This window comes from Arachis hypogaea, chromosome 10 (genome assembly GCF_003086295.3).
Source record: "Arachis hypogaea cultivar Tifrunner chromosome 10, arahy.Tifrunner.gnm2.J5K5, whole genome shotgun sequence".
Taxonomy (NCBI): domain Eukaryota; kingdom Viridiplantae; phylum Streptophyta; class Magnoliopsida; order Fabales; family Fabaceae; genus Arachis; species Arachis hypogaea.
Window position 1 is genome coordinate 92,157,214 of NC_092045.1, and position 21,947 is coordinate 92,179,160.

The window sequence follows — 21,947 nt, forward strand, 5'->3', positions numbered from 1 at the left end:
ATAGTTTTGCAATAGAATTTAGGAACTAATTTGTTTTGTTTGTACACGTAAATAATTGACTTCATGTGTGCTAGTTTAGGCTTTTATGTTAGTATTTTTTGTTTATTATTAACAAAAAAACTAGGTCAAAGACTGATTTGTCTGCAGAAGTTAAATGTGAGGGAGGCTTTTGTATATTTCAAAAGTTAGGAGAATTAAAGTGTTCGATTTTAAAAACTTTAAGAACCGATTTAGATAATCACTCTTAACAAAACTAACTAGTATAATATTTTTAAATTTTTAATGAATAATTTAATTATTTTTAAATAATATAAAATAATTTAATTATTTTATTTTTTTAATACTGTATAATAATTAATCTTAATATATAAAATGTATTTATATATTTTATATTTATTTTAAAACAAAAGATTATACATGTTATTCTTAAAATATTATATATTAAAATATATTTTTATATATATATATATACTAATATATTTTATATTTAATAAAATTTATTAATATTTTTTATTATTTTTTAATTTTTATTTAATAAAATATAATAATTTATAAAAAAATAATAGCACACAAAATTATTGGGCTCGATTTTTTTTCCGGCTTTAAGGTAAAGTCACTTGAGAGTTTAAAAGATAAAAGTCAAACTTACGAAGCATTTGAAAATTGGTTTGCGTTTCTCATTAGGCAAAGTCAGTGCATTCTTACTTAATTGGAAATTTGGAATTCTGATATTTTGCCAATGTATGAATGTAAGATACGTTTGACTTTTGCATTTGGATCGTTTATAAGACATCTTCGGGTCAAACATGTTACAATTGAATCATTAATCTTGGTGGGCACAACATATTCGATGCAAGTGCACTACTATCTTACAAGTGGCCTAATTTCTGATATGATTAACAAAACAAAAATATAAAAAAGAAAAAACCCTTTCCCTTTGTTTTTGATGTTTAATTTAGAAAAATTACGGAGGCTAAACGGTAAAAGTGTAAAACACAAAGCTCTTTAAATAGGAATAGATTCTTTTTTTTCTTAAATTTTTTTTTTTTGTAAAATATGATTTCTTAGACTCTTCCCATACATTCTCTTAAGTTGAACAAGAAAATATATAATTAAAGATGTTAAATAATAAAAGATCACGTTTTATAAAAAAATTAAAAAAAAATTTAATTATATTTAAAGTTCTACTTTAAGGCAAATAGTAGCAATAGCACTCGTGGAAATTGGAGGAATCAAGAAATGGGTAATATATGAAAAAAAATCTCAATTAAATAAAGGGTCGTGTTAAATAATAATAATAATAAGGTTATTATTATGATGTATTTCAAAACTATTAAGAACTCAAGCAAGAGTGGATTTTGGCCAATCTCCAGTTTATTGAGGATTTGGAAAGGACAAAGACACATCCACAAAAGTTGGCAGCTTCATCACCAAACGCAAAGAAGCTTCCATTTTTGAATCTCAAACGGCCTTTTTTCTCCGTACATCAAACATTTCTGGGGTTCGTTGATCCCCAAATCGTCTAATTTGACTTTTCGCCTCCTTTTTCATCTAATTCTCTGCTATTTGAACGATTACTGCTGTGACCCGTGATGGGTCATTCCCTTTGATCATTAACACAAACGGGTTTTTGAAAAGGGGAAATTTTTATCTTGATTTGTTGTACTTCTTGTTGCCCTTGATCACTGCAAACAAGCACGAACGCTCCTTGTTGAAGCCACAGTTGGGTCACAAAAGATGAATGCTTCTACAGATGATGAACACGACGTGGAAAATGGCAAGTTTGTAAGAAGTAACAGGGGAGTTAAACTCAGCAATCAAGCTTTGTTGTCTGGAATTGCTTATTGCCTTTCTTCATGTGGCATGATATTGGTTAACAAGTTTGTGCTTTCAAGCTACAATTTTAATGCAGGGATATCCTTGATGTTGTATCAGGTAATTGGTTTCCCCTTGATGTTTTTCTCTTTTTATGTATTATTTTTGTTTCTTGTATAGTTTGATGAGGTAATTGGGTGATCTTTGTTTGGATGCAGAATTTCATTTCGGTGGTTATTGTTGCTACACTTAGCCTTCTTGGTTTAGTCTCAACTGAACCTTTGACATGGAAATTGATCAAAGTATGGTTGCCTGTGAATGTTATATTTGTTGGAATGCTTGTTACAAGCATGTTTAGGTATGTAGTCTTCAGTTTTCTTTGCTACTGTAAATTTATAATACTTTCCTTCCCTCCTTCTTTGGAGTATATTGATCTTTTCCAATATAGTGACTGGTTTTTCTACCAACCAATGTTTCGTTTATATGTCTTTTCAAATTAATATTATTTTATTATTATTATATATGGGGAGTTTAATTGAAAGTTTGGTTGCATCAATTGTAGAGAAGACAGTAGAATCTCCCCTTTAGGTGATTTCGGCATGTGTGACGGATACTCGAACAGTCCTTGTAAGGAGAATAGAATCATTGATCAGATAGAGAATAATTCAAAAATTAGACATGAGGGAGAACAAGAAAACCATAGGAAAAATTATCAAAAGAGATTTAATTGTTAGTGAGTTAAATGTTAGTATGGTTTATGATCTGTGGGATCACTTGAACTATGAGTAGGCTTGGTTGTTTTATTTTGCCGAATAAGCTTGGAGAAATTTTGTTTTAATGAGTAAAGCAATATAGTCATGAAAGGAAAATAGTGCAAGGAAAATGTTGTTCTTATCCGGGGATTCTCAAAATCATAAAGGATGCTAACTTTTTGTTGTGAAATATGTAATCTAGATTACATATTGATGTTGCAACAGAGTCTCTCTTGCTTAAGTAGCATTGTTTTGCTTATCATGATTTGTTTATGTGCAGTTTGAAATACATTAATGTAGCCATGGTGACAGTCCTGAAGAATGTTACTAATGTTATAACTGCACTTGGTGAGATGTACTTGTTCAATAAGCAACATGACAACAGAGTCTGGACTGCTCTTTTTTTAATGGTATGTTTGCATGCATCTCCCGCAACCATTATTATTGCCGATATCGTCTCCATTCAAATTGTGAAACGATGTAATCACTATAATAGGAGAATTTTTTTAATCAGAACAAAAATAGTGATCACTCTGATTAGCTCTTGGTGCCTCTTTCTTCAACGTGATTTCCTTTCCTCTTGCAGATCATTTCAGCAGTGACTGGGGGGATTACTGATCTCTCTTTCAATGCAACTGGCTATGCTTGGCAGACATTAAACTGTTTCTTAACAGCATCATATTCTGTGAGTATTTCATTTTGTGAATTCAACTTCACCATTGTAATCTTCCTTGTTTTCATGCAACCTCAAGGTCACAGGATCAAGCTGTGAAATCAGCCACTAATGCTTGTAATAGATTAGGCTGCCTATATTTTAAAAAATTTTTTTAATGTGTTTTGATATGGTATACTTCAGTGTGGGATAAGTGAAGTAACCAGTTTATGCAATCAAACCTTTTCTGTTCAAAAGCAAACCATTTTTCAACTATGCCTTCTTGCATTGGAAAGATTTCCTGATTTTTAAGGGTCATTTGGTTCTCCTTTTATTATTCAGAACAGGGGAGCTTCTTGGTTTTGGTTTAAAAGAATCATTTAGAATTTTCTAATGAATAAATGTAGATAGCGCCGATTGTTGGGTTAGTCAACTTTGCTGATTATTTGGTTGTTTTTTATTTTATTGGGTTAGTCAACTTTGCTGATTATTTGGTTGTTTTTTATTTTATTGGGTTAGTCAACTTTGCTGATTATTTGGTTGTTTTTTATTTTATTGCTGCAGCTGACCCTACGAAGGGTCATGGATACAGCAAAGCAAGTTACTAAATCTGGAGACTTAAATGAATTCTCGATGGTCTTGTTGAACAACACCCTTTCAATGCCTTTGGGAATTTTCCTGATTTTGGTTTTCAATGAGGTGGATTATCTCTTAACAACGTGAGGTTTTCTCCTATTTTTTTCTCCTATCTTTGCATGACTCGAAACTATTGTATCGCATCCTAAGTTTTCGTTCGCTTTGTGTTTGTGCTGTGTTTCTTTATACAAATACACATATCTGCAATCTGAATCTCCGCAAGATGCTTTATATGGTGCTATTTTCTGCATATCTTATTAAATTTTTGGTGTTTCAATTGACAGGCCACTTTTGAGATTACCTAGCTTTTGGATGGTGATGACCTTAAGTGGCTTTTTGGGTCTAGGAATTAGCTTCTCATCCATGTGGTTTCTTCATCAGACAGGGGCTACGACTTACAGGTTTTGTATTTCGTTTTAGTTTCGATGCAGACAAGCCGTAAAGTCAACTATAGTACTCTCTTGAAAATAAAAGAATAAAAGACAAACTCAACTTGTTAAAATTTAAAACCGAGACTAGTTAGGAATAATTGTGAAACAGTAGTTTGTTGTTGTCTAGATTTGAATCCTTAATGCCAGAAGTGTATCTGTTTTAATTGATTGGAGCTGTTAGTATGTTGACGTAACTAATTGGCAGTATGCCATTTGCAGCCTTGTAGGTTCGTTGAATAAGATCCCACTTTCAGTTGCAGGCATCCTTCTGTTTCATGTTCCAACTAGTTTGCAGAATTCTGCTAGCATTTTCTTTGGTTAGTTCTTTGTTTACATTTGCATTATTATTATGATAGTTCTGTATTTTGTTTTGTTTCGCTGCTGAAATGTGTGTGTGGAATTGGTAGGTCTTTTGGCTGGAGTGTTTTTTGCGAGGGCCAAAATCCGGGAGAGATCGCAATCCTGAGAAAAGGTAGAACCATAGAATCCTATAGTTAAGTTTGTACTAGAAGGAAGCATTCATTCCCCAGTTATAGAATTTGATTTTTTGGGTGAAGTTGGAAGTTCAATCCATGTATAGCTGTGAGGTTTTGTCAAAGAGTTGATGGTGTTGGAGAAAAAGCTACTCGGCGGCGTTGGATGGTTCATCATCACTGCCATTCCATCAAGGATTTGTGGATGGAGAAGCTTTGGGAAAAGAGAAAAAAAAAAGGAAATAAAAAATGTGACTAACCTTTCTGAGTTTGATTGATTCTTGTACCATAAAGAACTTCCATTGTATCCTTGTATTATCACGTTACGATTTGTTTGATATGATTGAAAATTCTCAGGGAAATCAAAAGGTGGTTAATATTTCATTCGTTTGAACTTTCTCTCCTTTTTTCGTTCTTGTTAATGTGACACATTGTTATTCTACTACTATATCATTTACCTTTTTCCATTTATCAGGCTATTTATAATATATTAATAGAAAAATTGAGAGTGTTTCACAGTTTTCTTCAAAAAACATTGTGGATTGAAACATCTAATATTATTACACAACTTTTTTCCTAGATAACAGTATTATTTTTCATGGATTTGACTATGGTGGTGAAAGTATAAAGTGTAAATCTCGCTAAAATTAGTAAATAATTAGTCAATAAATCAAATTTTAATTAGGAAAATTAGAAATGTAAATCTAATATTAAAATAGGATAAAGCTCTTTAAAACGAAAATTTTGGCAACAATTTCAAAGAATTTGGTCATTGAGCCGGATGGGCCAAATTGGTTGAACCGGGCCCAAAATGGATCCAAGGCCCAACCGAATCCAACCCATTAAAGAAGACACAGTTTTTTATTTCCTTCTTCTTCATCATTTACGCTGGGAAACATTTTATGGAGGGAGAAGAACAAAAGCAAAACCTAACCCTCATTCATATACTTAAACCACTATAACTTCCTCATCCGAGCGCCGAGCGATACACCGTTTGCGGCTACACGTCCAGCATGTCAAGTTCTAAAATTCCATCGGAATAATTTCTTTGGTAAGTCATTTGAGCATTCCAGCCTCTCCTTTCCCTCAATTTTCGAAAATTATGTGTGCCCAAGTTGAGAATTTGTTAATTTTGATTCTCTAGGTTCAAATTAGCTAGTGGAGCTTGTTGGTTTTGGCTCTCTTGGTCCGGTGCACGGTGAGATTTCTTGCCTTGGCTAAATTCTTGGTTTTGAGTATGTGAAAACTGAATTTTGAATCATATAAGCATAATAGGTGTGAACTAGGTGTGTGTATACAAGTTTTGGGATTAAATTGTGGACATTTGGAGGCTCGGTGAAGGATTGGCACAAAGGTTTTGGTGGTTTTTGTGAGTTGTGGGGCTGTGTGTATGGCTTAAGTGTTGCCTTGGACCAATGCGAAAATTGGCCAAGTATGATTTAGGTTTCGTGTATTTAATATGTAATGCTCTGTGAAAACTTAGGCTAGACGAACCTAGGATAAGTTGAAATATGTAATTATGTTAATGTTTAGTAACCTTGATGGATTTATTAAATGATATTAAGAAGGAGTAGTGATTGATGATTTTGTTGAAAGTGTGGTGTTGGTGTTTGATGATGAATTTAATTAAGTTTGATGGAAGTTGATTTAGTGTACTTGAAATAAGGTAGCAATTCTTGATGTAAATGTTGAGCTATTTATGAGAGTGATGTGGAGTATTTATTGTGGGTAATTGTTGAATAAAAGGGTTAAGTATATATGTTGGTATGTGTGACAAGGGAACTATGTGTATGCATGAGTATATTTGCCATTAATTTGGGTTGAGGAATTGTGAAGATGTATGTGTATATGTAGGAAGTTATTGAATGATTGAGAATGTTAGGTGTGGTGTGTTGTAAAATGATTGGAAGGTATGGAGTTGAATATTGGTATGCTTTGGTTGTGAAATATTCTGGTATGGAATGAGATTTTGGTAAAAATATGGGTTTGGAAAATTTTGGAAAAAACTGATTTTTAATGAACTTCGGTAGTCCATAACTTGAATCTCAAAATTTGGATGAAAATGAGATTTGTTTCAAATTAAAGAGGGATTTATAAGCTTGGAACGATATAAATTTTGCCAAAAACCGAATTCTGTAGAGGGAGTTATGGACGCCGAAAATCTGGTGCAAAAAACTGAAAATTTTTAAAATACAGCAGAACCAGAGTTTCTGGTGTGTGCCTACACAAATTGATGTGCGTACGCACCCAGCAGTAGCAACAACTTCACTTGTGCGTACGCACGCCTTTGTGCGCACGCACACCTGGTGTTTTACAGAAAATGTTTGTACGCACGCCACGCACCAGGATATGCTTTTTGCTGGTGGCGCTCGCATAGGTGAGGTGCACGCACACCATGTAGTTCTTGGTTAGTGTGCGCACGCACGCACTCATGCGCACGCACACCCTCTGCTTTTCACAAATTGTGCGCAAGCATACTTGTGTGCGTCCGCACACACTCTGTTTTTCAAACACTTGTATTTTTATGATTCAAATGTGGTTTCAAACCTCTAAGCCTCTATTTTTATCCTTTTAACCCTAGATCTTACTAGTAAGCTTAGTAATTAGTTGAAACTAAGAAAATGAGGTAACTTGGGGATGAAGAAAAGGGTAAATGTGATGAATTGTAAGAGAATAATGTGAAAGCTAAATGAATACATGTTGTTATGGCTAAGACGAATGATTATATGATGAATGAGAATGGTTTGAATATTATGCGGCTTAAGAATTTAATGATATCTGAGATTCGAGTTTCCTGGGGTAACAGAACCGTGGCTTGCCACCACGTGTTCCAAGTTGAAACCCGATACTTTGTTGACCTTACGTCTTAAGGGTGACTAGGCACGTATAAATTCCCGGGAATGGATATCCCCCATTGAGTGAGATATAAATGATGAATGAATGAGAAATCTATGCATAAACTCATGGGGATGCACGATGAGGGACAGTCTAAGGTTTTCGGAATTGTCGGGTAGGTTGGATAACCGACAGATGAGCCTCATCAGCCATAGGACAGGCATACATCAAGTGCATTCTGTTTGTTTTGTCTGCTATGCATTACTTGGGATTGCCTAACTGAATATATATCATGCTAACTGTTATATTTGCTACTTGCACTACCTGTTTCCTACTTGTGCGTGAAATTGTTTGGTTGTTTGTCTATGCTAAATCAATGGTGATGGAAGAGCGGAGGAAGTGTGGATCGGTTTGGTGTTAATGTTAGGTTTAAAGTAAGTAAGTCTAGAATTCTTTAGGTCACCTACCCTTTTATGGCTTCTGCTTAGAGTTTAAGTTTTATAACTGTATGTTGGCGTTCTAGGATTGCCTCTGGCATTTCCAAGACCTTATATATCATATGCATGACACCTTTACCATGTTGAGAACCCCCGGTTCTCACCCTATATTGTGTTGTTGTTTTCAAATGCAGGTCGAGAGGCACCTCGCTAGGCGTCTGAATTCCTGAAGTGGAGTGGTCACTGGGTTCTTTTGATTATCAGTTTATGTATATATGTACTTAACTACATAGCTTTCTCTCTAAGAAACTTGATTATTTTGTCCTCATAGAGGTTGAAGGAGAGATAGGGCCTTATTTCTGTATTTTAAGTATTTTGGGATACTTGTATATGTATGTATATATTCTCCGGCCAGTTTTGGCTTCGCAAGCTGAGTCAGGAGCTAGTTATACTGTATTCTTGGCTATCTATCCACTCCTTCGCTTATTTCATATCTATGATCTTTAGGTTTCTTAGCACGCAAGTAATTCCGTTTCCTAAGCGTTGCGCTTTTTATTTTGCGATTTTGTTTTACCCATTTTTCAAGGCTCTTAGTATATTATATTTTTTCGCTATTATACATATGTATTTTATGATAAGAGGTCCGTAACACCATACTAACTCTGTTCTACGACTTAAGTGTAAAGCTCTGTGTAGTAGGGTGTTGCATTATGGTATCAGAGTAGTTCGTTCCTATAGAGCCTGAGGACGGACTGACTATGCTTCTGTGCATTCTCTGTGTATGTGTCTATGTGCTATTAGGATATCTAACAGATATATGTGGCATAAATGTTCATGAGCATGCATTTGGGACTTAGAGCACTAGACTTGCGAGTCGACATCTGGTTCGTGTCCGCGAGTCGACATCTGTATCTACCTCACTTGTTTGGTGTGTATAGGGACCAGATGTCGACTCGCGGACGCAGACGCGGGTGAGGTAGAAGCAGGATTGGAAATGTTATGCCTGAAGCGACATGGAATAATCCTAACCCTGTAGACTTTATGGCTGCCTTGGGAACATGGTTGCTACTATGCAGGTGACAACTGAGGCCCTGGAAAACCAAATAAACAATGGGAATAATGGCAACAACGGCGATGAAGGTCCTATGACACTTTCCTCCTTTCTGAAGGTTCATCCTCCGACCTTCAGAGGAACCTCAAACCCTACCGATGCGGACAACTGGATTCAAGCCATAGAGCGAGCATTACAGGCTCAGCAGGTTCTTGAAGAACAGTGGATTGAGTTTAGAACTTATCAAGTGCAAGGTGAGACTCAGCATTAGTGGCAGGGCACGAGGCGAATTCTGCGGCCTGATGGGGTTGTAATTTCTTGGGAATTATTCCGAATAGAGTTCTATAAGAAGTAATTTTCCAGTTCAGTTAGAAATGCTAAGGAATTTGAACTACTTCAGCTTAAACAATGCTAGATGACCGTTACTGAGTACACTAGCAGGTTTGAGGAACTGTGTCATTTTTCACAGATTTGTCAAGAAGCTCCTAAGGATTTTGCTGAGTGGAAATGTATCAAGTATGAGGGAGGCCTTCGGAGTAATATTCTGAGCTTCGTTGTACCTATGGAGATCAGGGTGTTCTCTGAACTCGTGAACAAGAGTAGGATGGCTGAGGAGTGTGTGAGAAAGCCTGCAGTTGAGAAGGGAAGTATGAGAATGCCTTTCTAGAGGACTTTAGGGAGGAACTTTGCACAAAGGGGCAGACAATTCAAGTGTGGCGGCTTTGTCCCTCAGAATAATCAGGGGCAGGGTAACTTCAGGAGGCTGAATGCTAATACTAATCAGGAAAGAAGGCATGGGAAGCAGCCACAGCAGGATTTGAGCTGTCACAGATGTGGAAAGTATCATCCAGGAGTGCCGTGCAGGTTTGGGACTAGAGTATGCTATTTATGTGAACAGCCCGAACACTTGGCCAATAACTGCCTAGAGAAGAAGAAGTATAAGACTAGTAGAGTGCAGCAGCCAGGACGAGTGTATACTACTTCCACAGTAGGCACTAAGGGGTTAGAGACACTGATTAGAGATAACTGTGAGATGGCTGGTAAAATTTTGAATGCCTTATTTGATTCTGAAGCAACACATTTATTTATTACATTTGAAAAGGCTAATAAGTTAGGATTGAAAATAATGATCCTGGGGGTATGATTTAAAGGTGTATAATGCTACCCATGAGGCGATGGTGACTAGGTTAGGATGTCCACAAGTTCCGTTTCGAATACAACACCGTGAATTTGTGCATGACCTAATTTTTCTGCCGATGACTGATCTTGATCTCATTCTGGGGTTGGACTGGTTATCCAAGAACCATGTTCTGCTCGACTGTTCTGAAAAATTAGTGGGCTTTATGCCAGAAGACACAAAAGGGCCGTTTGTGGCGAATAGCTACTACTTGAATTCTATGACGGTGAATTGTTCTGGGGTGCTAGGGTATTATGTTTTTAACTGCGGGTGTTTTGGGTGATGATCAAATCTTGGAGCAAATTCTGGTTGTGTGTGAGTTTCTGGAGGTGTTTCTAGACAATATTGATGAATTTCTACCTAATCGAGAGGTTGAATTCACTATTGAGTTGGTGCCTGGGGCCGGTCCAATTTTGAGTGCTCCTTATAGGATGTCACCTCTAGAAATGACCGAGCTGAAGTCTCAGCTAGAAGATCTGTTGAGTAAAAACTTTATCTAACCGAGTGTTTCTCTGTGGGGCGCGCCAATGTTACTGGGGAAGAAGAAAGACGGGAGTATGCGCTTATGTGTTGATTATCGGCAACTGAATAAGATTACTGTGAAGAATAAATACCCGTTGCCAAGAATTAACGACCTGATGGACCATTTACAGGGAGTCGATGTATTCTCTAAGATTGATCTATGATCCGAATACCACCAGATAAGGGTCAGAGATGAGGATATTTCCAAAACTGCCTTTAGGACGCGCTATGGTCACTATGAATACATAGTGATGTCCTTCAGATTGACTAATGCTCCGGCGATATTCATGGATTACATGAATAGGATTTTCCATCCATATCTGGACAAGTTTGTTGTTGTGTTCATCGATGGCATTCTTATTTACTCTAAGACATAGGATGAGCATGCAGATCACTTACGGACTGTGCTGCAAATCTTGAAGGATAGGAAGTTGTATGCTAAGCTGTCTAAGTGTGAGTTCTGGAAGTCTGAAGTGAAATTTCTTGGCCACGTGGTGAGTAAACAGGGAATAGCAGTAGATCCTGCTAAGGTTGAAGCAGTGATGAATTGGGAGCGACCAACTTCAGTGACAGAGATCAGGAGTTTCCTAGGTTTGGTAGGTTATTATTGGAGGTTCATTAAAGGGTTTTCACAGCTCGCCTTGCCTTTAACCAAGCTAACTAGGAAGGATGTTCCTTTTGTGTGGACTCATGAGTGCGAGGAGAGTTTCCTCGCATTGAAGCAGAGATTGACTACCGCACCCTTGTTGGTGTTGCCTGAGCCGAGTGAATCATTCGAAGTATACTACAATGCATCACTGAAGGATTTAGGATGCGTGCTGATGCAGCACCATAAGGTCGTAGCATATGCCTCACGTCAGTTAAGGCCGCATGAAAGGAATTATCTAACTCACGATTTGAAGCTTGCTGCAGTTGTTTTTGCTTTAAAAATTTGGAGGCATTACCTCTATGGTGTTAGGTTTTGAGTTTTCTCAGACCATAAGAGTTTGAAGTACCTCTTTGAGCAGAAGGAGTTGAATATGCATCAGAGGAGATGGATGAAACTTCTGAAGGACTATGACTTCGAGTTAAACTACCATCCTAGAAAGGCAAATGTTGTGGCGGATGCCTTGATTCAGAAGTCTTTATTCACTGCTTGGATGATGCTGCGAGAGGAAGAATTACTAAAAGCATTCCAAGGAATGAAACTGGGAGTCAAAGAAAAATTTGGGACTTTATGCTTAAGTCAACTACAAATTTCAAGTGATTTCAAGGCTGAACTTCTAAAGGCTCGTCAGAATGACCAAGAATTGTATAAGATTTTGCCGGTGATTGAGAAAGGCAAACGGTGGAGAGTGTCAGAAGATAAGGATGGTTTATGGAGGTTCAAGGACCGGATTATTGTGCTAGATGTCCGGGATTTGTGACAAAACATCTTGAAGGAAGCTCATAAGAGCGGGTTCTCAATCCATCCAGGAAGCACCAAGATGTATCAAGATCTAAAGGCAATGTTCTGGTGGCCATAAATGAAAAATGATGTGGCGTTGCACGTTTCCAAGTGCCTAACTTGCCAAAAAGTTAAAATTGAACACCAGAGACCATCAGGAACCCTTCAACCTTTAGAGATTCCACAGTGGAAATGGGAGAGCATTGCAATGGACTTTGTGTTGGGTTTACCGAGAACTCGAACGGGTTGTGATGCCATTTGGGTAGTTGTGGATTGACTGACCAAGTCGGCTCACTTTTTCCCCATTCGGATAAGTTGTGTAAGAACTGCAACTAATCAACCGGTTAATTAAGTGATTAATTGCCCAAGTTAGATCCCAAAAATTTGGAGAGAGAATTTGAGGATTTAAAGGTGATTTCTGGACTCAGTGGGTCTTTCTGAGTCAGAAAATGTGCTTTTTGCGAAAAACCATAAAAAATCACAAACCGGCAATTGAACCGGTTGAACCAGTTCAAGTCTGCCCGGTACCGCACGAGAAAAGTGAAAACCGTCAAAAACCTTAAAAAAATATTAGAAATGAAAAACCGGACATTAATTTTAAAGGTTTAGCCCGAAGTTGGGCCAAACGGGCTAAAAACGCTAATGGATTGGACCGGGCCCAAATTGGGCCTAAGCCCAACATATAAAAGGGTTCAAACCAACTCACCACACAACACTCATAACACACACATCAAAAATAAGAAAGAAGGGGAGGAGAAAAGATTGAGCACTATTCATCTCCAACTTCCAAAGCTCATATCTTGAGCTAGAAAGCTCCGATCGCCGCACCGTTTGCGGCTACGCGTTCCTTGTGAAGAGCTCTACAAAACCCACCCAAGAAACCCTCAATATAACCACGAAATCTTCCCAGTTTCTCTCCTCACAATTTTGGGTATATAGGGTTTTTTGTTAAATGAGTTTTTGTGATTTTAGATGTTTAGGTTCACTTTAATCCTTGCTTAACATTGGGTTTTGACATCCAAATCTGTAGGAGAAGGTAAGGGCCACTAAACCCTTGTGAATTTATGTTTAATTGAAACCCTAGGTTGACTTGAGGTGAATTGTATGTATATAGTTTGATTATTGTGGCTTTGGGAGCTCTTGGAACTTATTTGTACTTATTGGAGTGGATTTGAAAGCTTGGATTGTGGTTGGAAGTTTGTTGGTGCTCATTTTGAGTTTGGGTGCATATAAGAAATCGGCCAAGGTATGGTTTCAGTTTCCTCTATGTAGTATATAATATTCATGGACACATAGGCTAGTGACCAATAGGATAGGTTGAACTAAAATGATGGTTGGTGTGTTAAATGTTGAGTTGATTGTGATGGTTCATAATGATATGATGATGTTGAGTTATTGTATAAATTGGAAGTTGGTTTCTTATTATAATTTTGGTGTTATGATTTATGAAATGATGGATTTGATAGTGATTTTGATCATAAGTTTTATACAGTTGATGTTGGAAATTGAGAATAGTGAAATGAGAAGGAAAATGTGGTAAGGTTAATGTATTATGCTATAACAGGTGCATTTTGATGAAAAATAGAGTTTTGGATGGATTGGTATGATTTGGTATGGGTATGGTGAGATAGGGTGGTAATTGTGAAGTTTGGTAAAATTGAGATTTTAGTGAACTTTGTTCGATCATAACTTTTGCCTCGGTTTTTGGAATTGATGGAAAATTGTTTAGAATTAAAGATCTTTAAAAACTCTTTGAATCAGTATAAAGTTTGTGAAAATTGGAATTTTGTAGAGGAAGTTATGATCATTCAAAGTTGATGTTAAAAATCTGAAATTCTGCAAAGTTGCAGAATTTCATGATTTCTGATATGTGCGGACACACACCCTTGTGTGGGCGCACACCCTGCGAAAATTTTGATCTGTGCAGACGCACACACCTGTACGCACGCACAGGCAAGGAGGTGCATTCTGTTTGCAGCGCTAGCACAGCTTGTGCATGCGCATATCTAAGGAAAAACTTCAACATGTACGGACGCACAGGCCTGTGCGAACACACACGTTGGGAAGGCTTGTCTATTAGAGGCACTGGCACAGGTTGTGTGAGTGAACAGATTCTTGTAAAAATTTACACCTGTGCATACGCACGCATTTTAAAACTCTCAGGAGTGTGCGCATGCACAGACCCTTGTGCGGCCGCAGACGTCTTTTTTCTCAAATTTCTTGTTTTCAACTATTCTACCTTTCCAACATGGTTGTAAGCTTCTTTAACACCATTTTAAGACTTTTGGGCCTAGTTTTGAGTATTAGAACATGGGATATAACTTAAGGGTTCTAGTACATGATTTTATGATAGATTAGAAAACGGAGGCCTAGGTTTCTGGTGTGCTGAGAAGGGTTTGATGTTAGGTGAATTATGATTGGCATATGAGATGAGGAATGATGAACTTTTGATAATTGGAAACTGAGTGATGAATGGACAGTGGTTGAGATGAGTCGGGGACTCAAATTGAGGTGATGGATCTCTGTATACTGAATAATGCTTTTTGAAAACCACTGATATAATGATTTTTCTGAAATTATGAGACGCTATGCGCCCGGGCAGGGGTTGAGGTTGGATCCCGCCTGTTCAAGGTAGCAGCGGCGGCGTAAGGGCAGTGGTTCTTTCCGCTTGCACTTAGATTTGAGGTCGGTGGCAATAGATCCCGCTCGCATCCCTTCGGATCTATAGGGCATGCAGGCGCGGGTACCTGGGCAGTGATCCGAGCACTATATCTCGGGGGTTCCCATATGAGAAATCCGAAGGGCGACGTCTCCATGGAGATGTGTCGGGTTAGTAGTTGAACCGACAATGTGATATCACAGCCAATAGGGCAGGCATTTATCATATGCATTTTCTATCTGATTGTATGCTTTGTTTACTTGAAATGGTTTGCCTAATTGAATAACATGCTTAATTGCTATTTTAATTATTTGCCTTATATGCTTCTACTTGTGGTTTACTTGCATTGTATATTATCTGTGCTTTCCACTGGGATTGAGGAGGTTCGGAAGGCGGTGGCGATGGGATCGCATGGAGGATCGGTTGGTGAAGGCTGTGAGACAGCGGTGTTTGGTTAGAGTAGAAATCCCCTAAGATAGATTACCTGATTTATTCAAGTTAATGTTGGTATATTATACTTATCTATTTTAGAATGCTTTAAACTTGAATCTTGTGATGGATATGGAGCTTAGGATTGCCTTTGGTGTCCTGGGGTCTTATATCCTACATCACTGGGCACTATTACCATACTAAGAACCTCCGATTCTCATACCATATTGTTGTTATCTTTTTTAGATACAGGTCGCAACCCACCTCGGTGAGTTGCTTTGGATGGTGGCAGAAGCAGAGGATCTTGGATTCTTTTAGAGTCTTTTTGGTTTACTTTGTTTATACCTCTCTCTTTTTGTATTTTGTCCTTGCCTAGAGGCTTGTATATGAGAGAACCAAACTTGTATAAGCTATTTCTTATGATATTACACTATTATACTATTATCTTGCTTATATTACATCAGCTCTTGTACCCTCAGATAGTAGCTTTGTTAGTACGTTTTGCGCTTTTAAAATCTTGTTTTTGAGCTATATTCTTCGTCGGGCTTCTAGATATTAATAATTCCTTCTATATATGATATGTATGAGCTTAGAACTATCGTAATATCTTATTAACCTTTACTTTACGATGAGAGGTAAGGCTTAAGCTAATTAGGGTGTTACAAGTTGCACAATGGAGGAGTTAGCGCGGCTATAGATTAAGGAAATTGTGAGAGGCATACCTTTCACCATTGTATCTGACAGAGATCCTCCCTTCACCTCACGGTTCTTGGGAGCCTTTCAGTGAGCATTTGGCACTCAATTGAGCCTAAGCACTACATATCATCCTCAGACGGATGGCCAATCAGAAAGAACGATCCAAACCTTGAAGGATATGCTAAGATCTTGTGTTTTGGACCAGCTGGCGAGCTGGGATCGATATATGCCTCTAGTGGAGTTTGCTTACAACAACAGCTACCATGCGAGTATTGGAATGGCTCCGTATGAAGCTTTGTATGGAAGGAAATGTCAATCTTCTCTGTGTTGGTATAAAGCCGGGGAGAGGAGCTTGTTAGGACCTGAAAGATAGCTGAAACCACAGAGCAAATAAAGAAAATCTGTAGACGAATGCTTATAGCTCAAAGCCGTCAGAAGAGCTATGCTGACCAAAGGCGGAAGCCTTTGGAGTTTGAAGAAGGAGAACACATCTTCCTGAAAGTTACTCCAACCACCAGAATAGGGAGATCCATTAAGACTAAAAAGTTAAATCCCCGTTACATTGGACCGTTTGAGATCCTGAAGATAATTGGACCAGTGACGTATAGGATTGCTTTACCACCACATCTTTCAAACCTGCATGACATGTTTCATGTATCAAAGCTTCATAAATACACTTTTGATCCAAGTCATGTCCTAGAACCATAATCGGTTCAAGTGAGAGAAGATCTGACACTTCCAGTAACTCCAATCAAAATTGATGACACCAACATCAAGCGTTTACGCAGAAAAGAGATTTTTTTGGTAAAATTAGCGTGGAGTCGGGTTGGTATTGAAGAACATACCTGTGAGCTTGAGCAGATATGCGGAAGGACTACCCACACCTCTTTTCAGGTAACTAACTCTGAATTTTGAGGACAAAATTCTTCATTAGGTGGGTAGGATGTAAACCCCGCTAAAATTAGTAAATAATTATTCAATAAATCAAATTTTAATTAGGAAAATTAGAAATGTTTGAATTGGGCCCAAAATTGGACCAAAGCCCAACCGAACCCAACCCATTAAAGAAGACACAACTTCTTATTTCCCTTCTTCTTCATCATTTACGTTGGGAAACATTTTACGGAGGGAGAAGAACAAAAGCAAAACCTAACCCTCATTTATATACTCAAACTACTATAACTTCCTCAGCCGAGCTCCGATCGCCGCACCATTTGCGACTATGCGTCTAGCGCGTCGAGCTCTACAATTCCATCAGAACAATTTCTTTGGTAAGTCACTTTAATATTCCCAGTCACTCCTTCCCCTCAATTTTCGAAAATTATGTGTGCCCAAGTTGAGAATTTGTTAATTTTGATTCTCTAGGTTCAAATTAGCTAGTGGAGCTTGTTGGTTTTGGCTCTCTTAGTCTGGTGCACGGTGAGGTTTCTTGTCTTGGCTAAATTCTTAGTTTTGAGTATTTGAAAACTGAATTTTGAATCATATAAGCATAATAGGTGTGAACTAGGTGTGTGTATACAAGTTTTGGGATTAAATTGTGGACATTTGGAGGCTTAGTGAAGGATTGGCGCCAAGGTCTTGGTGGTTTTTGTGAGTTGTGGGGCTGTGTGTATGGCTTAAGTGTTGCCTTGAACCAACACGGAAATTGGCCAAGTATGGTTTAGGTTTCGTGTATTTAATATGTAATGCTCTGTGAAAACTTAGGCTAGACGACCCTAGGATAAGTTGAAATATGTAATTATGTTAATGTTTAGTAACCTTGATGGATTTATTAAATGATATTAAGAAGGAGTAGTGATTGATGATTTTGTTGAAAGTGTGGTGTTGGTGTTTGATGATGAATTTAATTAAGTTTGATGGAAGTTGATTTAGTGTACTTGAAATAAATTAGCAATTCTTGATGTAAATGTTGAGCTATTTATGAGAGTGATGTGGAGTATTTATTGTGGGTAATTGTTGAATAAAAGGGTTAAGTATATATGTTGGTATGTGTGACAAGGGAACTATGTGTATGCATGAGTATATTTGCCATTGATTTGGGTTGAGGAATTGTGAAGATGTATGTGTATATGTAGGGAGTTATTGAATGATTGAGAATATTGGGTGTGGTGTGTTGTAAAATGAATGGAAGGTATGGAGTTGAGTATTGGTATACTTTGGTTGTGAAATATTCTGGTATGGAATGAGATTTTAGTAAAAATAGAGGTTTGGTAAATTTTGGAAAAAAAACTGATTTTTAATGAATTTCAGTAGTCCATAACTTGAATCTCAAATTTTGGATGAAAATGAGATTTATTTCAAATTAAAGAGGGTTTTATAATCTTGAGAATGATATAAATTTTGCGAAAAACCGAATTCTATATAGGGAGTTATAGACGCCGAAAATCTGGTGCAAAAAACTGAAAATTTTTAAAATGCAGCAGAACCAGAGTTTCTGGTGTGTGCTAACGCACACTGATATGCACATGCACCCAACAGTAGGAACAACTTCACTCGTGCGTATGCACGCCTTTGTGCGTGCGCACACCTGGTGTTTTACAGAAAATGGGCGTACGCACGCTATTGTGCGTATGCACGCACCAGGATATGCTTTCTGCTGGTGGCGCTCACATAGGTGAGGCGCACGCACACCAAGTAGTTACTGGTTGGTGCGCGCACACATGCACTCGTGCACACACACACGCTCTGCTTTTCACAAATTGTGGGGATGCACACTTGTGTTTGTTCGCACACACTCTGTTTTTCTAGCACTTGTATTTTTATTATTCAAACATGGTTTCGAACCTCTAAGCCTCTATTTTTATCCTTTTAACACTAGATCTTACTAGTAAGCTTAGTAATTAGTTGAAGCTAGGAAATTGAGGTAAGTTGGGGATGAAGAAAAGGGTAAATGTGATGAATTGTAAGAGAATGATGTGAAAGTTAAATGAATACATGTTGCTATGGCTAAGATGAATGATTATATGATGAATGAGAATGATTTGAATATTATGTGGCCTAAGAATTTAATGATATCTGAGATACGAGTTTTCCTGGGTAACAGAACCGTAGCTTGCCACCACGTGTTCCAGGTTGAAACCCGATACCCTGTTGACCCTACGTCGTAAGGGTGATCGGGCATGTATAAATTCTCGGAAATGGATTTCCCCATTGAGTGAGATATAAATGATGAATGAATGATTGTATAAATGATGAATGAATGAGAAATCTATTCATAGACTCATGGGGATGCACGACGAGAGATAGTCTAAGGGTTTCGAACTTGTTGGGTTAGCTGGATAACCGATAGATGAGCCTCATCAGTCATAGGACAGGCATACATCGTGTGTATTCTGTTTGTTTTGTCTGCTATGCATTACTTGGGATTGCCTAACTGAATATATATCATGCTAACTGTTATATTTGCTACTTGCACTACCTGTTTCCTACTTATGCGTGAAATTATTTGGTTGTTTGTCTCTGCTAAATCAATGGTGATGAAGGAGCGGAGGAAGGATGGATCGGTTTGGTGTTAATGTTAGGTTTAATGTAAGTTTAGAATTCTTTAGGTCACCTACCCTTTTATGGCTTCTGCTTTGAGTTTAAGTTTTATAACTATATGTTGGCGTTCGAAGATTGCCTCTAGCATTCCCAGGACCTTATATATTATATGCGTGGCAAGTTGAATGGAGAACGAAGCACATGAGCAAACTAGTGACGCGGATACGGAGCAGCAGAGCCGACAACGAGAGTGAAAGGAGACTACAACACCACCGGCGACGCGAGTTGAGGCAGACGCGAGTAACGTCAGTAGCGCCGGCGACGGGAGTTGGGGTAGACGCGGTCAGAGTGCAAAGAGATTTAGATTTGAGAGAAGAGGATTAGGATACACACACATGTATGTATTAGCATAGTACACTTTGTAATCTAAAAATAATATCGTGAAAGGAATAATAAAAGATGCTGGATTCGTGCAAGTAAATTTCACATCCTTAGTTGTATATAATATAATTTGCCATTAAAATATACTAATAAACACATATTAGCTTTTATAGCTTTTAAAAAAAAGCTTTTGAACTCTAACACTCTCACATTTACATGACTTCGAAAAAAATCAAAATTTACTTACATAAAAGAAAGTGAATGAGAATGTATTCATTTTGCAGGATTAACTTCTTTATATAGGAAAAAAAATTTTAACTGATCTTCAATAAAAAAAATCAATAAAATTTTATTCATAATAATATTAAATTATTATCATAAAGTGTGTTTCTCGCAGTATACAAATTTCTGAAAATATTACGTCAAATTATCTTTTTTATTTAAAAAATAAAAAATTACCTCACACTGTATGAAGGCTAATTTTTTTGGATATGACACCTAGTCTGGTGTAACGCCTAGTTATGGATGTTAGGAGTATTACACACTATTGTAACGGTGGTTAGTTGATGGGAAGAAATCGAACGGTCAAATTTCTGAGAGGTGGAAGGAACACAAATCGGACCGTCCGATTTGTGTTGGGCTGACATTTTGGTAACAAAGAAATCAGACCCACTAATTTCATGCAGGCTGAGTTCAATTTTTTTCTCCAATGAAATCGAACCCAGCGATTTCAAGTGTGCAGCATAAAATTTTGTATGGGCTATGAAATCGGACCGAGCGATTACTGGTGTGCGGAACGAATTTTTTGGTGGGCTATAAAATCGGACCCACCGATATCTCGAAAAAAATATTTTTTGGCAGGCCGTGCCACTGATCGGATTTTCCGATTTTAGTTTTCAAAAAAATTTGAACCAGCAAGAAAGTGTCAGATGGTCCAATTTCAGTTTTATATATACCAAGCCATCCTGTTCGTCTTCTTCTTCTCACCCTCTTCTCTTCAAATCTCTGAAGTTCGTCTCTGCTCTTTCTCTTTTTCTCTATTATCATGGATGATAGAGTGCTGTTAAAAGTATATTATCACGATCAAATTTTATTACAAACATCTGAAGGAGTAAAATTTGTGTGTGAAAATCTATTAGATATTATAATTTCATTCACAGTGTTATTTGAAGAATTAAAAGGTGTAATTTGTGAGAAGATGGACTCTCAAATATCTAGGAGAGTGTCGTATATTCTGTACAGATATCCTATATCTGTATTTGGTGGGTTTGTTCAATTTCAAATGAAATACGTGACCGATGAAGTGAGCATGCAAGAAACGTTTTCAATGTATCTAGAAAATCGGTCTCGAATATCGTTCATCAAACTATATATTGAGTTCGAGCAATCTGCGGCGGATTGAGATATTGAATTGAAAGATTACAACAGTGATTGTGAGGAAGAGTTTGAAAGTAACTATATGAGGTGGCTGATCTGGGTGTAGACGAAGATCAAGCTGACGATACTATGGCAACAGATGTGGCGGATGTGGCAAATACATTAGCAAACTAGCAGCAGCCGTTTGAGGAGCCAACTTTCATGCAGTCATTGAATTTGAAGGTCATGCATACACCAAAATTTTCTCAATATGTAAATGCAGGTATGTAATAAATTTATTACTACAATAAATTTATTAATAACAATTAATATTAATTATTTTATTTCTTTATCATACCTACACATTTTAATAACAGTTATTACTACAATCTATTAATAATAATAATTAATTTATTATCATACATTGTACCATAATCTTAATAAAAATTATTATTACATTAATCTCTAACATTATCTCTATAATTATTTACTACTAATCCCTAAAATTATTTTAATTAAATAAAAATATTTAAAAATTATTGTTACACTAATTTCTAATATTATCACCATAATAAACAATTAATCTCTAACACTATCACTATTATTTTAGTTAAATCAAAACATTTAAAAATTATTACTACACTAATCTCTAACATTATCATTATAATAAACTATTAATCTCTAACATTATAACTATTATTTTAATTAAATTAAAATATTTTAAAATAAAAACTTACAT

General features: G+C 37.0%; 1 protein-coding gene across 2 annotated transcripts; it reads left to right on the plus strand.

Annotated features, from left to right (window-relative positions):
• Window positions 1-1,218: 1,218 nt before the first annotated feature.
• LOC112715930 (GDP-mannose transporter GONST1) lies at window positions 1,219-5,143 on the plus strand. Of its 2 annotated transcripts, XM_025767761.3 has the most exons (9): window positions 1,219-1,935; window positions 2,034-2,173; window positions 2,848-2,977; window positions 3,154-3,252; window positions 3,784-3,938; window positions 4,140-4,256; window positions 4,506-4,603; window positions 4,694-4,758; window positions 4,844-5,143. In XM_025767761.3, exons 1-8 carry the CDS (start codon window positions 1,738-1,740, stop codon window positions 4,750-4,752), a joined length of 996 nt encoding a protein of 331 aa, XP_025623546.1. In that variant the 5' UTR covers window positions 1,219-1,737; the 3' UTR covers window positions 4,753-4,758; window positions 4,844-5,143. The 2 variants fall into 2 exon arrangements, with proteins under 2 accessions (XP_025623546.1, XP_025623545.1); XM_025767760.3 differs by having other exon boundaries at window positions 4,694-5,143.
• Window positions 5,144-21,947: the final 16,804 nt, after the last annotated feature.